Source organism: Calidris pugnax, unplaced genomic scaffold (assembly GCF_001431845.1).
Source record: "Calidris pugnax isolate Ruff unplaced genomic scaffold, ASM143184v1 scaffold44, whole genome shotgun sequence".
Taxonomy (NCBI): Eukaryota; Metazoa; Chordata; class Aves; order Charadriiformes; family Scolopacidae; genus Calidris; species Calidris pugnax.
This window is the reverse complement of record NW_015094506.1, coordinates 4,929,488-4,949,289: the sequence shown is the minus strand read 5'-3', so window position 1 is coordinate 4,949,289 and position 19,802 is coordinate 4,929,488. Positions and strand designations below refer to the sequence as shown.

General features: G+C 38.4%; 1 protein-coding gene across 1 annotated transcript in view; it reads left to right on the top strand.

The window, feature by feature from the left end:
- Positions 1-18,782, top strand: part of SLC25A17 (solute carrier family 25 (mitochondrial carrier; peroxisomal membrane protein, 34kDa), member 17) — a 19,165-nt gene extending 383 nt beyond the window's left edge. The window contains exons 2-9 of the mRNA XM_014964249.1: positions 5,038-5,098; positions 6,170-6,236; positions 8,999-9,150; positions 11,172-11,288; positions 11,964-12,109; positions 13,417-13,512; positions 17,651-17,733; positions 18,180-18,782. Coding sequence (XP_014819735.1) covers positions 5,038-5,098; positions 6,170-6,236; positions 8,999-9,150; positions 11,172-11,288; positions 11,964-12,109; positions 13,417-13,512; positions 17,651-17,733; positions 18,180-18,327 — 870 coding nt within the window. The 3' untranslated portion in view covers positions 18,328-18,782. The remainder of the gene's footprint in view (positions 1-5,037; positions 5,099-6,169; positions 6,237-8,998; positions 9,151-11,171; positions 11,289-11,963; positions 12,110-13,416; positions 13,513-17,650; positions 17,734-18,179) is intronic.
- Positions 18,783-19,802: the final 1,020 nt, after the last annotated feature.

Below are 19,802 nucleotides of genomic sequence, written 5' to 3'. Positions count from 1 at the left end.
GAGGGGGAGGCTCGGTGGGGTGCGGGCCGGGGTAAGCTGTGTTGGGGTGCTGAGGTGTGCCCAAGGCCTTCACCGTGACAAGAGGAGGGTTTGGGACTCCCTGATAGCGAGTCGCAGGGAGCCACCCGTCCCCTGCGAGCACGCTGTGCAAAGCCCTCGTTGTTCCTGTCACTTGTTTTGGATGTGAGATTTGATAAACCTTGAGGCTTGCTGTTGTCTTGGGCAGCTGGAGCTTCCTTCTGGGTGGTTGGAGCTGCAGGTGTGCTGCCTGAGAAAGTGAGTGTGTAGCTATCTGAAGGTTGGGCATGAAATTGACAATGACAATTTAAGCCTCCCAGAAGTTATAGGGACAACATTTTAGCTATGTAATGTAAGAGTTGTACTAAGCATCCACATTCAGACTGGTAGAGAATAGGTTTAGTTTAGATATCAAGAAGAAATTCTTTACTGTGAGGGTGGTGCGGCACTGGAACAGGTTCCCAGAGAAGCTGTGGCTGACCCATCCCTGGAAGTGTTCAAGGCCAGGCTCTATGGGGCTTTGTGCAACCTGGTCTGGTGGCAGATGTCCCTGTCCATGGCAGGGGGTTGGAACTCGATGATATTCCCCTTCCAACCCAAACCATTCTATGATTCTGCAATTGTCTCATACGTACTTAGAAGTTGTGAAAGGTGAGGTGACACAGTACAGCTAGAGGAGGTTTGTATAGGTTATTTAATTAAATTTTTCATATGACACTTGCAAATTAAAAAGTAGTTTTAGTTTCCGTAGACTTCATGCTATGTCCAGCCCTTGAATGAATGAATGCTAATTCTGTAAATAGTAAATCAATCCCATACTTTCAACAGATTTAAAAACTAGTGCAAAGTAGCACGTTGGACTGGGTGTACTGACGGATTTCACCCAAGCTGATGCAAATCTACTCTTGGGTTATTCCAGACTGGCGAGAACACCGAAATGTGTATTTTAGCAATTGCTGATCCACTGTTCTGGCAAAGCTTCCTGTCCTTAGAAGAACTCACAATGCCTTCTATAGGATGAAAGTCATTAAATGTTATTGAGCAATAATGGCTGATTCTAAAAGGAAAAAAAATACTCCAAAGGGTGTTTTGTTTTTATCATAAATAAACATTGGCATTATTGTCTGCTCTTTAAACTGTTTTAAGTTTGCTTATTTAAGCATCAAAGGCAATGGGGATTTTGTTTCCAGTTTCAAGAAATGGAGCTCTCTCAAACGATCTCATTATTGAAATAGTGCTCATTCTCCTTTTACTGGCTTGTACAGAAGTAGCTAATACTTTCTAGCCCTCACTGTCAGCTTCTCACTCTCATATACAGATTATAATTGAACTGTGCTCCTGAAAAAAGTTTGTGGTATAAACTGAATTTATAAATCCAGCCATAAACTTAAAACATGTAATGAAATGGTATCTCAAACCCCGTGGTGGTGTTAATTAAGTTAATAGAAATTCCTTGTTGTGTTTGAAGGTACTGCTCCTATCACAGCAGTGATTTTGCTATGAAGGAAGACAGAACTTTTTGGAGCTGTTGTGACTTCCACTTGCTGTCCCTTAATATTCATATACAGTTTAAAGCTCTGGAGCAAGAACTTTTTCCTAAAATGAGGTGGTGGGGTTTTTTTCTTTCTGCCTAATGCTGGAAACCTTGATATTTTTTTGTTACGGTAAAGATGTAGTCATCGAATTAAAGATTTCTGTTTGCTGCTGTAATACAAATTTTGGCAAGATCTTTGACATGGGTACTAACTGTTCTGATGCTGCCTCACCGTTTGTTTAAATTATTATAAAGAATGCTGATGTATGGCTGTGATGCAAGAATTTTTTTATTTTTTTTTTTTAAAAAAGCGCAGCCCGCAGAACTGTGCTGAGGTAATGAGTCAGAAGAACATGTTGGATCATAACATGATAATATTTGTTTCTGTTCTAGTTTGGTAAAAGTTCATATATCTTCTGGGCTACCTAGTCAAATTCAAGAAAAATGAATAGTTTTGTGAGTCAAAAAAGTCAGTGCTTGATGTCCTGTGAACGGTGAATTACATAAGTATTCTTTAACTCTGCATATGGCTATAAAGTAACCTTCCTGTTACAAAAGCTGTAGGAATGAGGACTTTATAGCAGTGTTGATGGCAGTAGTCAGGCTGCTTTGTTTGACTCTGAATGTTGGCTGACAACATAATTTATTTTTTTTATTTTTTAAATTTGTAATTATTATTTTTTAGAAATCCAAACTTTAGGCTGTGGTCCTGCATGCCTCTTGTTGGCAGCAGTCACCTCAGGCCATTTGTTCTGTCTGCTTGCTGCCACCCCTAAGCTACTTCACAGTTGTTAATGTGGTGCTGTGGCTGATCAGGGGACTGATCTTGATTGAAGAAGTAGCCTGATGGAAGAAGTTATTTTTCAGCCAGATTAGTTTCCTTGTCTGCATTGCTGTGTGGGTGCCCAAAAAGTTAAGCTGCCAGAACGGAGGAGGCAGGGATGCAAATACAGTTGACCAAGAGCTGGGATTACTTAGGCCAGTTTGTACCTGTCTTAGTGATCGTTCAGCGATAGCATGACTTGACTTGGCAAACTGCTGGGATTCAGCACTGGCAGGGAGGTGGTGGGAAGGTGGACAGCGAGGCCTCACCCTTTCAACAGTACAAGGTCATATGCTTTATTGTATGTACCTGCAATCAATACTATGAGTTACCTTCCCTGCTGGTCTCAAGTGTGATTCAGTAAGGAATCTGAGCCCATTTCAAGGGTTTTTGTTGCTGGGGAAAGGGCTGGTCCTGCTCATCCTCCTTTCGCTTACTTCTAGCCATGAGATCCTATCTCCTCCACGCAATGCTTCTGGCAATCTTCTTGACATGTAGTTGAGTTGCTCCATTTCTGAACTGAGGAGAAAAGTGACTCTGTTTTTCTGAGTTTATTACCCTCAATTTAGCAAAAGGAGGGGAGAGGGTACAAATTACCTCTTATTGGCAGTAATCGGTTGGATCATCTGAGTTATCTCATGACATTCTGTCTAGCTCTAGCTTCACGTGTGTTTTAACCCAGTTTTAAGAAACCTGTAAGACTCATCGTGTGGGAATGGTTTGAAGCTGCAGCAGGAAAGGTTCAGAATTCACATTTGAAGACATTTCTTTACTGAGAGGGTGGTCAAACACTGGAAGAGGCTTCCTAGGGAGGTGGTCAATGTTCCATCCCTGTCAGTGTTTAGGAGCCATTTGGACAATGCTCTTAATATGCTTTAACTTGTGTTAGGCTAGATGATGGTTGTAGGTCCCTTCCAACTGAAATACTCTGTTCTGTACCTTGTGTCCTGTGTGCCCTACTATTTCCCCGTTTCCATTTTCTGCAAGTGTTTTGAGTGCAAGTGTTTGTGTTGCTGTATATTGAATTGCATTGAGATTAGGGTTCAGGATAAAACTCTCACTTCAGGATGATGGAAGCAGGATAAATCGAGGGGAAGGCTGGAACTTGTAGTGACTGTTCAGTCTGGTAGCTGTTTTGTGCATAGATGTGTGTAACTGTGTTTTGAGGTTGGCCTCAGAGTCGCTGTAGTGCAGCTGTCATTGGGAGGTATATTTTGGCTCTTTCTGGCACTTCTTTTTCTGCTGGTACTAGCCTTCTAACTGAAATTTATTTTTTGTAATTTTTTAGTCAGATGGGTTCATTAATCCTACTTGCTGTCCATCTGTGTTCACAGTAGGTACCGAGAATGAGCAGACACCAGACAAGTAGGTGGGAGAGCAGAACCAACCCTTTTGGCTAGAGCCCAAACTAAATGGGTTAAAATAACCGGGTAATTATGGCCAAATGTTTCCTTTCATCTGCTACCTGGTGTTATGAAAACTGGAGAAACTTAAGTCTTGTGAAGACTTCAACCAACTATTGTCATAATGAGGAAAAATAATCCTGTTGCTGGTTGTAGAGAGGTTCAAACTGATTGTACAGAGAGGTCCAAGCTGTCTGCTCAGGAGCTGGGGTGTTCCCAGGGGCAAAGCTCACTTAAATAGTTCTAGAAAAGTTCAAGCAAGACTGTGCTATATGCTTTAAGCACAATGCTTGTGTGCCTTGCTGAATCCCAGACCTTCCCACCGTTTAAACAGTTTGCATGGCTACTAACAGAAGAGTGCCACAGCTTCAGCAGCCACTTAATGCATTTAATATTACCAGAAAGTGTTAACAGGTTTACACCAAGCCAGGCTCTTTTGGAGTTAGGTGTCATTTTTCAAAAAGCTGTACAATATTAATGCTGAAATACTAAAGAATGATGAAGCTGAATGATGCTGGAGAGAGAGGGAACAGCCTGTATGGAAGATGAGGGCATTTGCAAATACAGTATTTAACCCTGTTGTAAAGGAGAGTGGCCGGTGGCTTTTCCATTTAGAAGCTTTAATGGTTGGATTGCACAGGAAGTGAAGAGAGAGCTTTGGGTTCACAGAATATCTAGGTCATAATTTAATTCATCATGTGTAACTCGTGCCGTAGGGGGTGTCTTGGTAGGCAGGTCTTTATTACCTAAGTTGGAATTTAGTACAGTGCTAGATTTAAGACCTGAAAAACATGTACTATCAGTTTTTAATGAACAAAAATTCTTCTGTTGTTTTATTCTTAGGTTGAAACCAAGTTATTGTAACACAACAGTTGCTTGTGTCACAGTCTTTTTTTTTCTTTTTTTTCTTTTTAAACTAGAAATTGGGTACTGAGGTTAATGGGAGGTAGAGAAGGTGCAGTATGTTTGTATCCTGACTCACACTTTATCAGCTCATGGACTTTGGAAACTTTCTCTGTGGGCAAAAAGTTTCTAATAGTTTTAATTTTAGCTTGATACAATACAAGAGAAAAAAATCTCATTTGCAAGCATGGGACTGAAAAACACTTCAAATAGACATTGTTATGTATGGGGTTTATCCCCTTTTTAAATTTACTCACTACACTGGTTTCTGGGTGAGAAATGAAGGGGTACAAAGAGTCTGGCAGGCATCTATACAAGCAACTGATACTATATAGCCAGTTTATTTTGTTTTTCAGGGCAGTATGACTGCAATGACTGTATTTTTTCCTTTGGATACAGCTAGGCTTAGACTGCAGGGTAAGTGTCAAACTCTAGTTTCTTTGTATGATGGTGTTTCTGTTCATCTTGGCTTGGGCACTTGTAAGGGTGGTTGTAGGGGAACCTGTCTTGCATGAACAGGAATCTTACCTGTGTAACATTAACACCATTTAATCACTAACACCATTTTTCCAGCTGAAGATAATTCTCCCTTCTGAAAGTATTGGGCAACGTTTTAATTAACTGAAAAGGCTGTGTGATGTGTCACCAGACATGGCTTTTAAATGGTTGTTTAAGACAAAAAGAAATAAAGATGTGAGATTACACAGGGTTACGTTTGTGTGCTGTTGCTTTTGGCTGCTGAGAACACTTCAAAACACAGGGGCAGTATCATGAACAACTAATCTAGAATCATTCCTAGCAATGGTTTAAAGGGAAAAGTCAGGATTAGAACTGGGAGTAGGAACATCCAATATTTACAAAAATGCATCTGAGTATAAACTTTATCTTCTAATCAAAAGTCACAGAATCACCAAGCATTTTAGCACTTTGACTAAAGTGCTATTAAGAGCTAGAGAGAGAGCATCAGCCAGGTCATCAGAAATATGTGGTTGAGAAATGAGCACCATATCATATATGCTGCTCATATATTGAGCAGCTTTCAGTGCAGGAAGGGACAGTATTTTGCTAAGGCTTAGGTGTTTGCAGATTACCTGTAAGAGATTGCTCTGCTAAGGATGCTAGTCTGGAGTCTAAGGAATGATTTTGAGAGCAGTTAGGCAGGCCCAATTCTAGTCTATTCCCTAAGGAGAACCTACCTTCAGTTCATGTCACAACTGTCAGGTTAGGAATCAGTAACTACAGATATTCTGGTGCACAACAGAACCTGCTAGTCTGGGGGAAGAATTAAAAAAAAAAGGAAGCAGCCTTACCCAGCTAATGAAAATAAGGAGATGCTTTCTGGATTTGCTACAGAAATAGGGAACGTCTGTCCTTTATGAGGAAGAAGAAACATGCTCTTCTGGAGAATGTTCAGAATAGGAAGGATAAGGACTTCAAAAGGAGCGTTAAATTGGAATAATCTAAAAATTTGATTCCTTTGTTTTCCAGTTGATGAGAAGCGGAAGTCTAAGACAACACCAGCAGTCTTATTGGAAATAATCAAAGAAGAAGGACTGTGAGTAAATACTGATTTCCTGCTTGTCTTTATGTAGACAAGCTTTAAAACTAATTTGATTTTGTGTGGAATAGCCTGTATCTATGTGGGCAGATTTTTACTCTGATTTAAAATGTCTCCCTTTAAGTGTGATATAACTTGCATTATCTTATGTGTTTGGCTTCAGCTAATTTGGATTAAGTTTCTCGAGCACCTTATGCAATGGATCCGTTCAGTGATGTAACTGTGCCTCCATTAGGGAGGTAGCTGTACCTCCTCAGAAATGCAGGTTTGTAGGCAAATGTGCCTTCATGTACCTGATAAACCAGCTTCGTCTGCCTGGATTCTTGGGTGTGTCCATGTCTCATAACCCAGATGAAACTCTTGGGCAGCTGAGCCACTTTCAACAGGATAATTGAGACATGTTTCCCAGCTGGAAGTTTTTTCTCCTCCTCAGTGTGTGGAAGTAAACAAGTGACTTTATGCTGGTGAGATTCAAGATCTATCTATAAGCAGTTAACTTTCAGCAATGCTGTGCATTAGTATTTGCCACGTAGCCTGAGCTGAGCTAGCTGGGAAGAACAGTTGTATGCGTGTCCTTGTCAGAAGCATTTTCCTAAGTGAATCTACCTACTCTTAGGTAGACCAAAGCTTCCAGGACATTAAAGTTGTCAAAAGTTTATCTTGGCCAATAATGTTTTGCCACCTTTGAACTTAAGCAGTTGGCAGCTGTATGCATGAGTACTTCTTGGTCAGTTGGTGATTTCTTTTGTTCACGTTCTTACATAACTTCTTAATTTTTCTTTTTTCTCTTTTTTTTTTTCTCTTTAAATTGAAGTTTACTTGTCACCCTCATGACAAAAGTTAACTGGAGAGACTGCAAAAGTGGTCATCCTACTTTTCCTGTGAAACAGAAAAAATCAGTAATTCTGGCAAGAGGGGAACATTGTGTCTTCCAAAGTTATTGGGAAGGCCTGACTAAGCAATGATACTGGTTCTAGAGATGTGTGTGGAATAACAGAAAGCCCCAAAAACCAACACATTTAGTTTGTTGAGTCTTGTCTCATGTTACAGCTTTGTGAAACTTCTTTTCGCATCTAGATAAAGGAAATAAAGTTACCTTAGGTTTTATTTGTGTGTAGAAGTATTTGTTCGTGAATTAGGGATACTAGCATTGAAAACTTAAGTAATTAAAATAAACTCATGTTTTTTGTCTTAGTTTCATGTGTTGTACTGCAAGATATTTAGTTTGAAAATCATCAGAAGTTGTTCTTAATAAATTCAAACAAAACCAAACTAACACTGTCAGAGGACATAGTGCCCAGAGGGTGTTTCTCCCTTCCTTTTCTTGCGTAGAAGAGAGAGGTGATGCAAAGATTGTTTTAATTCTACTCATGACTAACTGTATGGTCAGTTAATTTGTAACTGTACCTGTACGGTTAGCTAAGCCTGTGACTTCAGAATCAGTCCTAATGTGGTGCATTCTCAGCTATATGGGAGGGAGAAGCACCTGATACATCCAAGATGGAAAAACTAGCATTTACATCATAAGAACAGTCAGGTGCTGCATTTACCAGCCTTGCATCTTTTATGGTATCTTTCTTGGGGGTCCTTATATTCTGTGTATTCCCAATATTTTAATGAATACTGAAGAGCCTCCATGATTACTGCTAGTCATTGAGGAGATTTTTTTTATGCTCTCAACATGATATCTGTTCTGTGCAGCTTAAGTTAAGGTGCATATCATTATCTCTTTTTGGATGTATTGTAGAACATGCTGCAGATGTAGGGCAACTGTTGAGATATTTCTGTTTTACAGGCTCAACAGGCCTGTTGGAGAAGGGAGTTTTGTTAGTCAGCTGTTACGAAATCGTTCTTAAATCAAGCTAGATTTAGATGATACACAACGACAGTCATTCACAACACCTGAAAAATAGCTGTGAATCATAAGGGGATATTCAGTTTTTCACCTGTGATTAATCTAGTTAAATTTAAATGGGTAATGTCTTTTTCTCACTTGCATGACTGATTTGCTGTAGACTTTACTGCAAGGCGTTTATTAGAAATTCCTCCCACCTGCATATCTCCCAGGTTGCATGCTTTGGAAAACTCTCCTTGGTGGAGTATATTAATTTCAGTAACTAGTCTTCCATCTATAAATATTATGTAAGAATCGAGAGGCGGTTTTTTTTTTCTTCCATACTATAGTTTTGTATATTTTGAAGGAGTAGTTATTTTATTTTTTTTTTTCTGGTTACATTAAGAATTGCTTTGTTTCCTTGGAGATGTGAGCATCTCTTTACTGAATTATCTTTTGTATTAGGTTTGCAACTCTGTTTCTCAACAGAGGTGAGAATTCTCCTCATGCCTTGGTACATTTTAGTATATGGTTTAAATTGACTGTATCAGTCTGTATGTTAACATAGAGATTTCAAACATATATTCATCCCCTGGATGTTTGTAGTTCATTGCTGACTGTTGGTAGAGAGCGAATACACTGGTAATACTTCTGGAGTGAGTGAGCCCCAAGCTTTTCACTGTAAATATATTGTACTTCTGCAGCTCCTTTTCAATGGCATTATTCCTGATTATTGTAATTTATAAATATAAGTGCAGTCAGGAGTTCAGTATGGTTTGTTACCATTAATGATAACGACATACCTAGTTAGTGTTGTGTGTAGTATACAATATTGTGTCTCTGGAACCCTCCATCAACATGTAAAATCAAACAGGTCACATAAATCCTTTGCTGATCCTCACCATGACTTTTTCCTCTCCATTAGGTTGGCACCATATCGAGGATGGTTTCCTGTTATCTCCAGCCTTTGCTGCTCCAATTTTGTTTATTTTTATACATTTAATAGTCTTAAAGCTCTCTGGGTCAAAGGTCAGCATTCAACCACTGGAAAAGACTTGGTTCTTGGGGTTGTTGCAGGTAGGACTTCGAATATACTAACATTTTTTTATGAAATTGAGATTTTTTTTATCTAATGTTTTTCTTTATGAAGTCCACTGGGGGTCACACTGAGTGCTTATGCCTCCCACTGTATGCAGACCTGCTTTGTTGTACAACTGTGGTTGTTCTTCTGTGTCTTCCCCACCTCATAATGTGCATAAGCTGTTTGTATTCTGAATTCTGGCACACAACACAGTGCTGTTGCAGTCTAGTGGTTTTTTTGTGCCTGGTGTGTTGTTTACTGTGGTATTTGAGCATCATCTTTTAGATTGTGAGCATAAGTGGCAGGGAGAGATGATAGATTTTATCAGAGGGAAACATATATGCCAATTCTGAAATATTTTTTTATTAGGATAATAAGAGCTTTTAATGTAAGGATTTGGGTGCCAATTTTCAGACTTCTTTTGGGGTCATAATCTAAAAGTGACAGTAAGTCCCTAGATATATGCAAGTACAGTGGGAACTTTATGTTCTTTTTCATCCCTTCCTCTTGTGTGGATGCTACAGTGGCTTCTCTGAAGGGATGATGACACTAGTAGCTTTTTTAGCAAATCCAATGTGAAAAATTACTGCTGTGTGCCTGTGTTTGCCTGTACTATTCTGCAGGAATAATTGCTCATGCAACCACACTGAAACAAGCTGCTGTTAAAAAACCTGTCAAAAAAAGGCCCGTGATTATATGGGGGTGATGGTGGTATTTGTTTACTTTTTGCCAGTGTCTTGTATTTTCAGTGTGTAAGCATAATGAATGGCTGAATAGTTGGGGGAAAGTATGGAAAGAAATTCTTAAGTTGGCTTTATCACTGGGGGAAACTTTCTTATATTTTAGAACAAAGGCTACAGGAGTTAGGGTAATAGTTTGTCAACTAAATGACAACTTCTGTGACTATAGTTTATGTTCTTATAATGGAGTAAATCTGACGTAAATTGAAAAATTCCACTTGAGATATTTACTAATTTTCCCTGCTCATCTCTCATTCCTCCTACTGGTAGCAAATACAGATTGGAAAAATATATTAAAAAATTACCTTTCCAATCCAGAAAATGAAGTTTTATGACTTCTGTAACTGAGTCTGGGCGAAAAATCACAAGTATAGTGTGTTCCAATGTTTTGCTCCATTATGTAATCGCATTGGCTTTGGTTAAGAGAGGTTAATGTGGCTTGCCTTTCCTGGTGCTTGTTTCATCTCAGAACTTTTTTTGAGCTGTTTGTAGGCCTTATGAAGTATACTGAAATATGTTTATATTCTGCTTTTTTGAATCCTCCTGAAGGAAAAGAAAAAGAACAAACAGTAGGTACTAAAGTTTCACCTTTTTCAGGTTTACTGTTCTTGATATTGAGATGGACACAGTATAGCACTATAACAGAATAATTCAGTCTGTCACTCAGACTCTCACCACAGCAACCTATGTAGAAAAAATTGCTAAATTCTGTGATGCAGAAATACTAATAAGAAAGATGAGAAGCTTGTTTTTAAATAGTTTCTTTAAAGTAACTTCTTCAGTCACTACTGAATGGGTATCTGTTTTGATCTCTCCTCACAAAATAATCCTTCTAGCCTTAGCATTCTGTGTTTCTTTCTGAAAGTAGGCAGGCAGCAAGTCACCATGGAGTGAAGCAGGGCATAAAAGAGTATGTTGTGCTTCAGAGTGGTGTAGTATGCAGCAAAGTAACGAGTTCACTTCAGACTCCTTCAATGTGTCTGTATTTGATGTGTTTTGTAGTTTGTTTTTTTTATTTTAGTTTTGGAAAGGAGTAGCAGAAATGCCTTCTTACTGCATGTAATCTGCTGACAGCTACTTCATGGTGGAGCTGTAGGGAGGATACCTGAAGTAGCTTATTACAAATTGCCAGTTTATTTTTGCTGTTACGCTGTCTTAATTTTCGCCTCTCTTCCTACCAGTAGTTTCAGTAGTGTGTGAACTGGGATAAAAGTAGATAGAAAACATTGAAATCTTCTGATTTGGGCTGATTTTCTTTGTGCTGTGTTTTGCTTTAGGTGTAGTGAATGTCCTGTTGACCACTCCTCTTTGGGTAGTGAACACACGTCTGAAGCTGCAGGGAGCAAAATTTAGAAATGAAGACATTGTACCAACCAATTATAAAGGCATAATAGGTAAGCACCTGTTGTTGTCTTCAAACAAAGAGAAGTTCATTAAATGAACTTAAAGGACTCTGGAGTTCAAAGACTTCTATTTATGTGGTGGATTTCACCCTGGAATCTCTATGCTTCTCTATTGCTTTGCAGTCATTGAGTTTTACAGGTAGCTGGACTTGGCCATTTCTGATGGTAAGAGTTGGCAGTATGCACATCTGGAACTAAAATATCTTTTGCAAAAGCAAGTTTCTTATCATACAAATCCTGGAGTATTAGTGAGCCCAGTGAGGTGGTAGCTGGAAGTCTGAGTTTGGGAAGACAATCTGTAAATTCAGTTTCACTAACCTTAATCTCTTAATCACCCACAAGTTCAGTTGGTCTTCCTTTTAAAAATAAGTAAATACTGTTGTCATTTTGAACAAGGTTTAGAAGACCTTGGTGTTGAAGCTGAGCTTGCACTATAAAGAGCAGGGTGTCTGTGGAGAGAGCGGTGATGTGAACCGAAGGACCTCTTTTGTCACTATTTTTCTGTTAACTTCCAGATTAGAGTGGAAGGCTAAAAGAAGTAACATAAAAGATTACAACAGATTTTAATACACTTTGAATATTGGCCTTTAAGTGTAACTTCTCATCTTCTACAGTCAGAATTTTGTACTCAAAATTTTAATGACTTTTTTTCACCTTTCTTCTCAGATGCCTTTCATCAGATAATACGAGATGAAGGAGTCTTAGCTTTATGGAATGGTACTTTCCCTTCTTTGCTGCTGGTCTTCAATCCTGCCATACAGTTCATGTTTTATGAAGGCTCTAAACGGAAGCTCTTGAAAAAGCAGCTGCAAGTGAGTATGTTCTGAGGCCAGGTGATGGACGTTTTCTTTGATGTGTTACTTGAGCAAATCCAGAACTCTAGGTTTGGTTCTGAATCTTGTATTTTTGAGGGTTTTTTTGAGTTAGTATACCTTATAAAAAAGATCCATGATTGTGAAGTGAAATTTGAATCTCTCGTGTCCCTAGGGAAGATATTCCTGTGATGAATTCTTCTTTCTGTTTAAAAAAACCAACACAAAACAAAAACCAAAGCAACAACAAAACAAAACATAAACTGCACCTCTAGTCCACATTTATTTAGATTTGTTCACAGGTTGAACAAATCTTAGAGATTTCAATTGTAATGTATCTGTTTTATAATTGTGTATGTACAGACTGTTTTGAAGTCACCTTTCTCCAAGAAATCAAGCATATTGAGCCTTTGGAGTATCACAGATTTGTTTTGGACCCTATCATTTTAATAACACTTTTTTTCCTGAAGCCCTAGCAGTGGTCTTTTCATAGATACTTTTATTTTGGATAAAATTTTTCTTCTTATTTCATCTTTTCTTGATGGTCTTAAGTATATTGGATTTGCTTTTTAAAGATATGCATATATGTGCATATTTCTGATTGGAATAAACATACTTTGCAAATTTGGAACATACTTTGATATGGGCACCTGCTTATTTTCAGTGATTAATTCACAGTGTTAGACTGAGATGCGCTGTATAATAACCACGTATTTGGTGCATTGTGGAACACTGTGGGTTTTGGAGGTGAGGATGAGCTTCCAGCAGGTATTCTAAACTGATAGAGGATGAGATTTTTAGCTTGTATCATCAAGACTAAGATTCTGCCTGATAGCGTAGTCATTGTGTTGTAGGATTATAGAGTGGTATTGTTCAAGAATTCTTCCACTGTCACCTTTTCACAAGTGCCTTGTGACTTACTAGCTTGAATGTTGCAAAAGCTGAAGTGCTTCTGACTGATGATATGTTTAAATACTACTTCTCTTATCTTTTGTCTACTCTTGGTATTTTAAATTGGTCTAGTTTGGCTTTATCTCTGATACTTTTTTAGTAACCTAGTTTAGTGAGTAAGTTAGAAATGCAAAAGCTTGTGAGCAGGTGAAAGCTACAAATAAACTTGTGGGAAAGTAAGTTGGTTGACTTATAGCTAACTCTTTAAAATGAGAAGACCCAGAGGCTTTGTGAGATCTTTATGCTAAAGATACTAGTACCTGCTAGGAGATTATCTAAGTATGGAGTCCCCAAATGCGTAAGGCTAACTGGCTGTTTTGGTACAATGTCAAATATGTTCTTTATCTGTTGAACAGCTCACATCCTTGGATGCTTTTGTCATTGGTGCAATAGCCAAAGCAGTAGCCACCACCCTCACTTATCCTCTGCAGACAGTACAGTCGATTCTGCGGGTGAGTAATGATTTCATTTCAGGCTGACTGCCCCTGACTTGTTCTGTAAAATGCAAGCCCTGTCCATATGGCTTGTTTTCCTTTGCATTAATGAACCTGTCATTTTGGGAGCTCCTTTGCACAGTGCAGGTCATTGACAAGGCTGCCTCTTTTCTTTGATCCTGCACTGACAGATTCTGATAGAACTTGGTATTCCTGGTGCATGTTTCAACATGATGCATCAGTACAGTGTCTCACAGAAGCTGATGCACCATAATGCTTTTAGGCACTGCAAAATTTACTTATTTGACTATAAATAGAAAATGTGTCAAGTGGGAAATTAAAATTAAATGCTCTAAGCCCAGTTTGTTTCCAGATGACCTAGGGTAATCAAAAAAAAAAAAAAAAGAGTTCTATTCGCTCTATTCATAGGTTTTGTTTTATTTGAATGATGGTCTGACCTTGTCAGTACCCAGAATGTGATTCATCAGGGGAAGCTGAGCTCCCTCATAAATAATATCTTAGACCACTTGCCTGGCCTTGTGCGCTAATTGTAGTGGTAATGGAAATACTTGCATTTATTCTCACTTCCAATTTGTATGTACACTGTATAAGGCTGCTACCTTCAATACGTACCAATATTGCAACAAGACAAACATTGAGGTGAGGAACACCTGCCCGTACATAAGCAAGCATATTATAATTTAATTTTTGTGCTTTTTCATCCATTTTTGTAAGTTGTTTCTTGATTATTTTTGTAACAGTTAAATATTACTATTAATAAATGTTTCCACATGCAGTGTAATGCTATTTTTTCCAAGTAAGGAGGAGCCCTAAGTATGGTAAAGCCATCATACATGTTTTAAAACTTGTATAAATTTGGAGAATTAGTTAAGTATTATTGAACATGATGAGCTTTCTATGCAAGGAGTATCACTTTTCAGACTTGTCCAATATGGTTTTTTAATTATCTGGAAAAAGCTATTTTCATGCAAATTTTGTAATTATTTTAGTTTTTCTTCTCTCAAATTAGGGTGGGTAAAATGTATTTTGATTTTTGGTAGCCTTTAAAAAGATAGTTTTGATGCTATATTTCAAACTAACAGAACTTGAATATATTTACTGTGTGGTTGCTGGCACCCTGAAAAGATGCTGGTAGAACTTTTGTGTCTGCATGGCTTTCTGCTTCGCCACCCTTATGGTGGACAAAATGGAATCCACACGGGTGTGTCAACCACACTGTACTTGTGTCAGCAGTCATTTTTTCTGAAGTGTTTCTAACTGATTTGACGATCAGCTGAGCTAGTGCCTTCATGGGATGGTTTGTTTTGTATTAACAGCCTGGACACATCTCAGGAGTTAAAATGCTAACACAGGCTTATTACTAAAGTGACAGATACAGGAAAAGCATTTAAGCAAATTTAGCTTTGTTTGGATAAGTTGCAACATCAGTCTGTTTTTAATTTGTGATGTGTTTTCTAATGGTGTGAAGGAGAACTGGAAGGAAAGTTGGACTGCTCTATTTTAGCTTTAGCATTGCACAGCAGCACAGGTTTTTTACATGAATATAACTGCTTCAACCCTCCCTACTTTGCCTGGTTGCTGCAGAAATGGTTACAATCTTGTGACTATTACTTCATGTTTTGTCTGTTTCCTTTTGGCTTTTTGAACAAAATTCTTCTGTCTCTTGATGACAGTGTCATTCTTTAAAAAAAGGGCGGATCTGGTAAGTTGTGCTGCCAGCTTGATGTACTAACCAGCTGCTGCTGCTTACTGCTCACCTCAGCTGAAGCCAGCTAGTTCACTGCTGGCTTGCCTGAGTGGTGATGAGTTGCCTTTCTGCTAGAGCACAGCTAGCCATCATGTCCTGGTGGTGACCCACTGTGAAATAATGACCATTGTGCTACTTTTCAATGCGACTCCATCCTCTCCCTGGTGATGATGGGGAACGCAAGGACCTTTATCTCGTCCTGCAGTTACTAGGGGTAATTTCTTTCCCTTTGCTGTATGAAAGTAACAGCCAGAAACCCTGAATGCTTCTGGTGAGAACAGAACAAACATGCATTTGTGACTTCAGGTACATCTGTGATAGCTGTCCTGTCCAGTTCAAACTTGCATGACTTTGCAAACTGTCTTCTAATCTAAAGCTGGCATTGTTATATTAAAGTTTTTATCACTCCTACTGAGTGCTGTTCAAAGAAAAAAGTTATGAGTAAAGGTTTTAGTGTTTTCAGAAATAGCATTCTGCCTGAAGCCTACTTTGTATAGTTGTAGGGTTTTTTGAAACAATGTTAGCAGATTTACACACAAGCTAATACAAGCTCAATATAATTCATAAAAACTTACACATCATAATTAAGTGCTGTTATCAGATTAGAAGTACGCAACTCTTTTCAACCTTAAACTTTTAGAAACTTACTATTGTTTGAAAGTTATTAGGGTTCTTTGTAATGAAGTCTCTACACCTCTACACTTTCAACTTTCTGGCAAAGCGCTGCTCTTGCTCTTGCTTTACATATAATGAAGAGTTATCCTGTGTCATTGATAGTGGTAAGCAGCTTCCAGCCTTGCCATTTGGTATATCTATCTGCTTTTCAGTCATTAAACATACATGGCACTGCTGTTACTCATTATGCAGTGAAACTGTTCTTTAGCCCATATGTCATTAAACAGTGGATAACTTAAATTTGCCTCTGGAGAGATAGCAAGACTGTTAATGTTCTAGTGATCCTGGGTGAAAAACTTCTTTTTAAAACTCAAGCCTCTTTTCTCTATTGTAGAGAATGCTACTCCCTTTGGGAAATCTCCAGTAATCAGTGAAGTATTGATGTCCTAGGGAGACGTGAACTTTTCACCCTCTTGATGAACCTTTATTTGCAGTACAAAAATAGTCTGATGGTGGAGAAGAGAGAAGGAAGCACCTAATCCTGGTTTAGTTTGGAAGTTTATGAATAATCTTGGCAGTGTCTGGCACTCTAGCTTGGAACCTAGTTAGGAATATTTTTGGGATGTGTCTGAGACTTTGACAATAATCCTTAATGCTGATTTATCAGTACCAAATGATTTAATTTCTGATGAGATGATCGTGGATTGTGAGCACGTAGTTGCCTCATAAAGAGAGATTTCAAATAGATGGAAACAGCAGCAACAGAATGCTGAGTTCTTAAAACATATAGCAAAAAGATCTGTGTCATTCTGCCATTTTCTTATAATGTCTGAACTGCCTAAATCTACTTGAATATTCTGTCTACTGTCAATCATAATTTCTTGCACTGAAGAAGTAGCAGTTGTCTGAGGAAAGTTCTGGGAGAAACTCATCCACTGGCAGTTGCGCAAGTTCACCTTTCTTAGCACAGAAGCATAACACAGGCTTCAAAAGCTGTTTGATTATTTTATAAAAACAAGTGTGGCAACGTTTGCGTAGCAATAATTCATAGTTAAAGCTTGCTGACAGTAGTATCAACCTGTATCATATGAGAGTATCAATAAATGCTAGAAAAGGAGTAGCTGAAATCGCTAGTTTAACTCTGAGACATAAAATTACAGCAGCGGCTGTCATGCCCACTGAAAAACAGTTTGGGGATAAGCAAACACAGTGAGTAAAAGAGAAGTACTATTTAGGCCAGGTAGGTGGATTGAACAACTCTAGATTCTTTTACAACAGCTCACATGTAAATGTTTTGCTCAAAGACCATTGCTGGGCAGATAAATTTTGGGTTCAGCTATGCGATCTCACCATAACAATGGTCTGCAGGGGTATGAGGCTTTGCATCATTGTTAAATGAAAGCTGAGCCAGCCAGGAAGAACTTGCTTTGAATGTCATCTCCCTACTAAGACTTTGCAAGTTACGCTTTTGAGATCTTGAAAACTGTTTCCTCCAGAGCAACTGAAAGAGAGCAAGTATGACCTTGTGTAATGCTTTCTTAGAATCCATCTTAAAACAAAATCGCATTATTGTAGCACATAATGTTTAAATGTTTGCTCTGTAAAGCTCATTAGTGTGCACTTTGGTCTCCGTTCTTCCCTGATGGCTAATATAACCTGGAAGTTGTTAAGAGAGGTTTAAAAAAGGCTCTCCACATTTTATGCATGTGTTGGGATTCCCTGCCTGGCACCATGGGGAAATAGTACAACAGAATGCTCTTCCTTTTTTTTCAGTTTGGACGCCACAGGTTGAACCCAGAGAACCGAACACTAGGCAGTCTTAGAAATGTTCTTTACCTTCTTCAACAGAGAGTGAGGTGAGCTTTCTATTTTCTTTTCCTAACATGATACCGAAGACTTGAGTATTACTGGTATGTTGAAAATGTTGCTGAATCTAACTTCTGTTTCTTTTTGCCCCTTTTAAACTTGCCATTTGAGTCAACCTGGTTTTTGTAATACATTGCAGAATAAGAACACAAACCTAAGTATCTGTACAGGGAGTGTTATCAAGGATATCCATGGATACCAACTCGTTCACCTCATCTTGAAAAGAAGCAAGTTGCCTGCACAAAAGACTTCACTTTCTGCAGAATTTTCTCTCTAATATATTGCTAATATAGCTGGCATTCAAAAGATCAGGAATGAATTTAAGATTCTTACAGTTTCATTAACTTGTGATATTAATTCTTCTTTATGAATTGCCAATTTACTTGCAGAAGGCTATTCACAGTTGTCGTCGTCTTGTGTGTTTTGTTTTTCTTAGGCGTTTTGGAATAATGGGACTCTACAAAGGCCTTGAAGCAAAGCTCCTGCAGACGGTCCTTACTGCTGCTCTTATGTTTCTAGTGTATGAGAAACTGACTGCTGCAACCTTCACAGTCATGGGGCTAAAGCATTCACGTAAACATTGAACAAGAAACCTATGCCAAAGATGATGGGGTCTAGAAAACATTTTCCACTTCTGAGACTAGGCTGGGTAACAAAGGGTCCTCACTTTCTCTATTACTTTTTCTTTTTAGCCACCTCTGTCTCCATTATTTGGAGGAATTTGGAATGTAGGATCTGTTGCCATGAATTCAGGGATAGCCCATTCCCTATTCCTCTGTGGACCCACTGTGTTAAGAAACAAAGCAGAGACCTTATTTAAGCACTCGACATGAAATTTTAACTACTCTATGATCTGTTTGACGTTCTGGGAAAGAATGAGTATCTCTCACTATGCTTTCTTGTTTTCCCTTAAATTATCTTCAACCATTCTATCTTTACGTTCTGTCAGCAGCCGGTGGGGCTGGTTTCATGTTATTTTCCTTGACCTGTGTTTATGTCACTTCATATTTGGTTCATTAAAATAATTCATAAAGAACAAGATTTTTTTGACACAGTTTTCTTTTAACTTCAAGTATGAGTATGGTACAGAATTATAGGATATTGCCCCAAATATCTGGTGGTGAGATTTCTGAACTGCTAGAACATACATTGCCAGTGAGCAGGCATGCTGCCCTCTTGAATCCACCTATTTTGAATCTTGAAAGCTTGAAATGCAGATACCAGCTACATAGGAGGAACATAACCTCTTGCTTTTCCAAGCTGAGTACCTTAAGCTGCTTCAAAAAAAAATGGACTTGCTACACAGAAATATGTGAAATTCTCTAACCCCATTACTTCTGAGAACATGTGAATTCACGCCATGTTCTCATGCAGACAGGGAGCAAAACCCTGTGCTTCAGAAGCAGCGTGCCCTGTCAGAAATGTGCTTTAATTATTTTTCCACTGATTTTCGCAGACGCTTTCCTGACCATAAAGCATTAAGGTCATAACTCTTGTCTCAGTCAATGTATATATGTTCTTTTTGCATAGTTTTGTTTAATAGTCCTAGGCCATAAAATCCAAATAAATCCTGCTGTGTCCATCATTCAATTTTCAGTAGGATTGTTCTGGAGAGTATTTTTCTATTTGAAGTATTGAGAAATTCCCTGGTAGTTTAACACCAAGAATGTCTGGGAGAAGAATGAAGTGCTGCAGGAAATATGTTACTGAATTGCTAAATGGCACCCTTTTTAAGTCTCAATTGAGTCAATTCTAAGTATGAAATTGGAATGCAATTCTGCAGATAATGCTGTCTTTTGAATGAGACTAAAAACCTTTACACTGACTGCTGCTTCTAAGAGTATTGGGAGTATCTGTATACAAGAAAAATGCTCTTCATTCAATACTGGATGCTTTTCAGTCCAAATGGTATTTGCATATGACAAGTAAGAATGAAAAAGCATGATGAGCTGTAATTATACTTTGATAGATCACATGAAATGTAATGAAAAGCTGTAGGCCTCACCACTGGAAAAGAAACAATGACAATTCTAAGGATTTCAGTGAAAATATTCTGCTG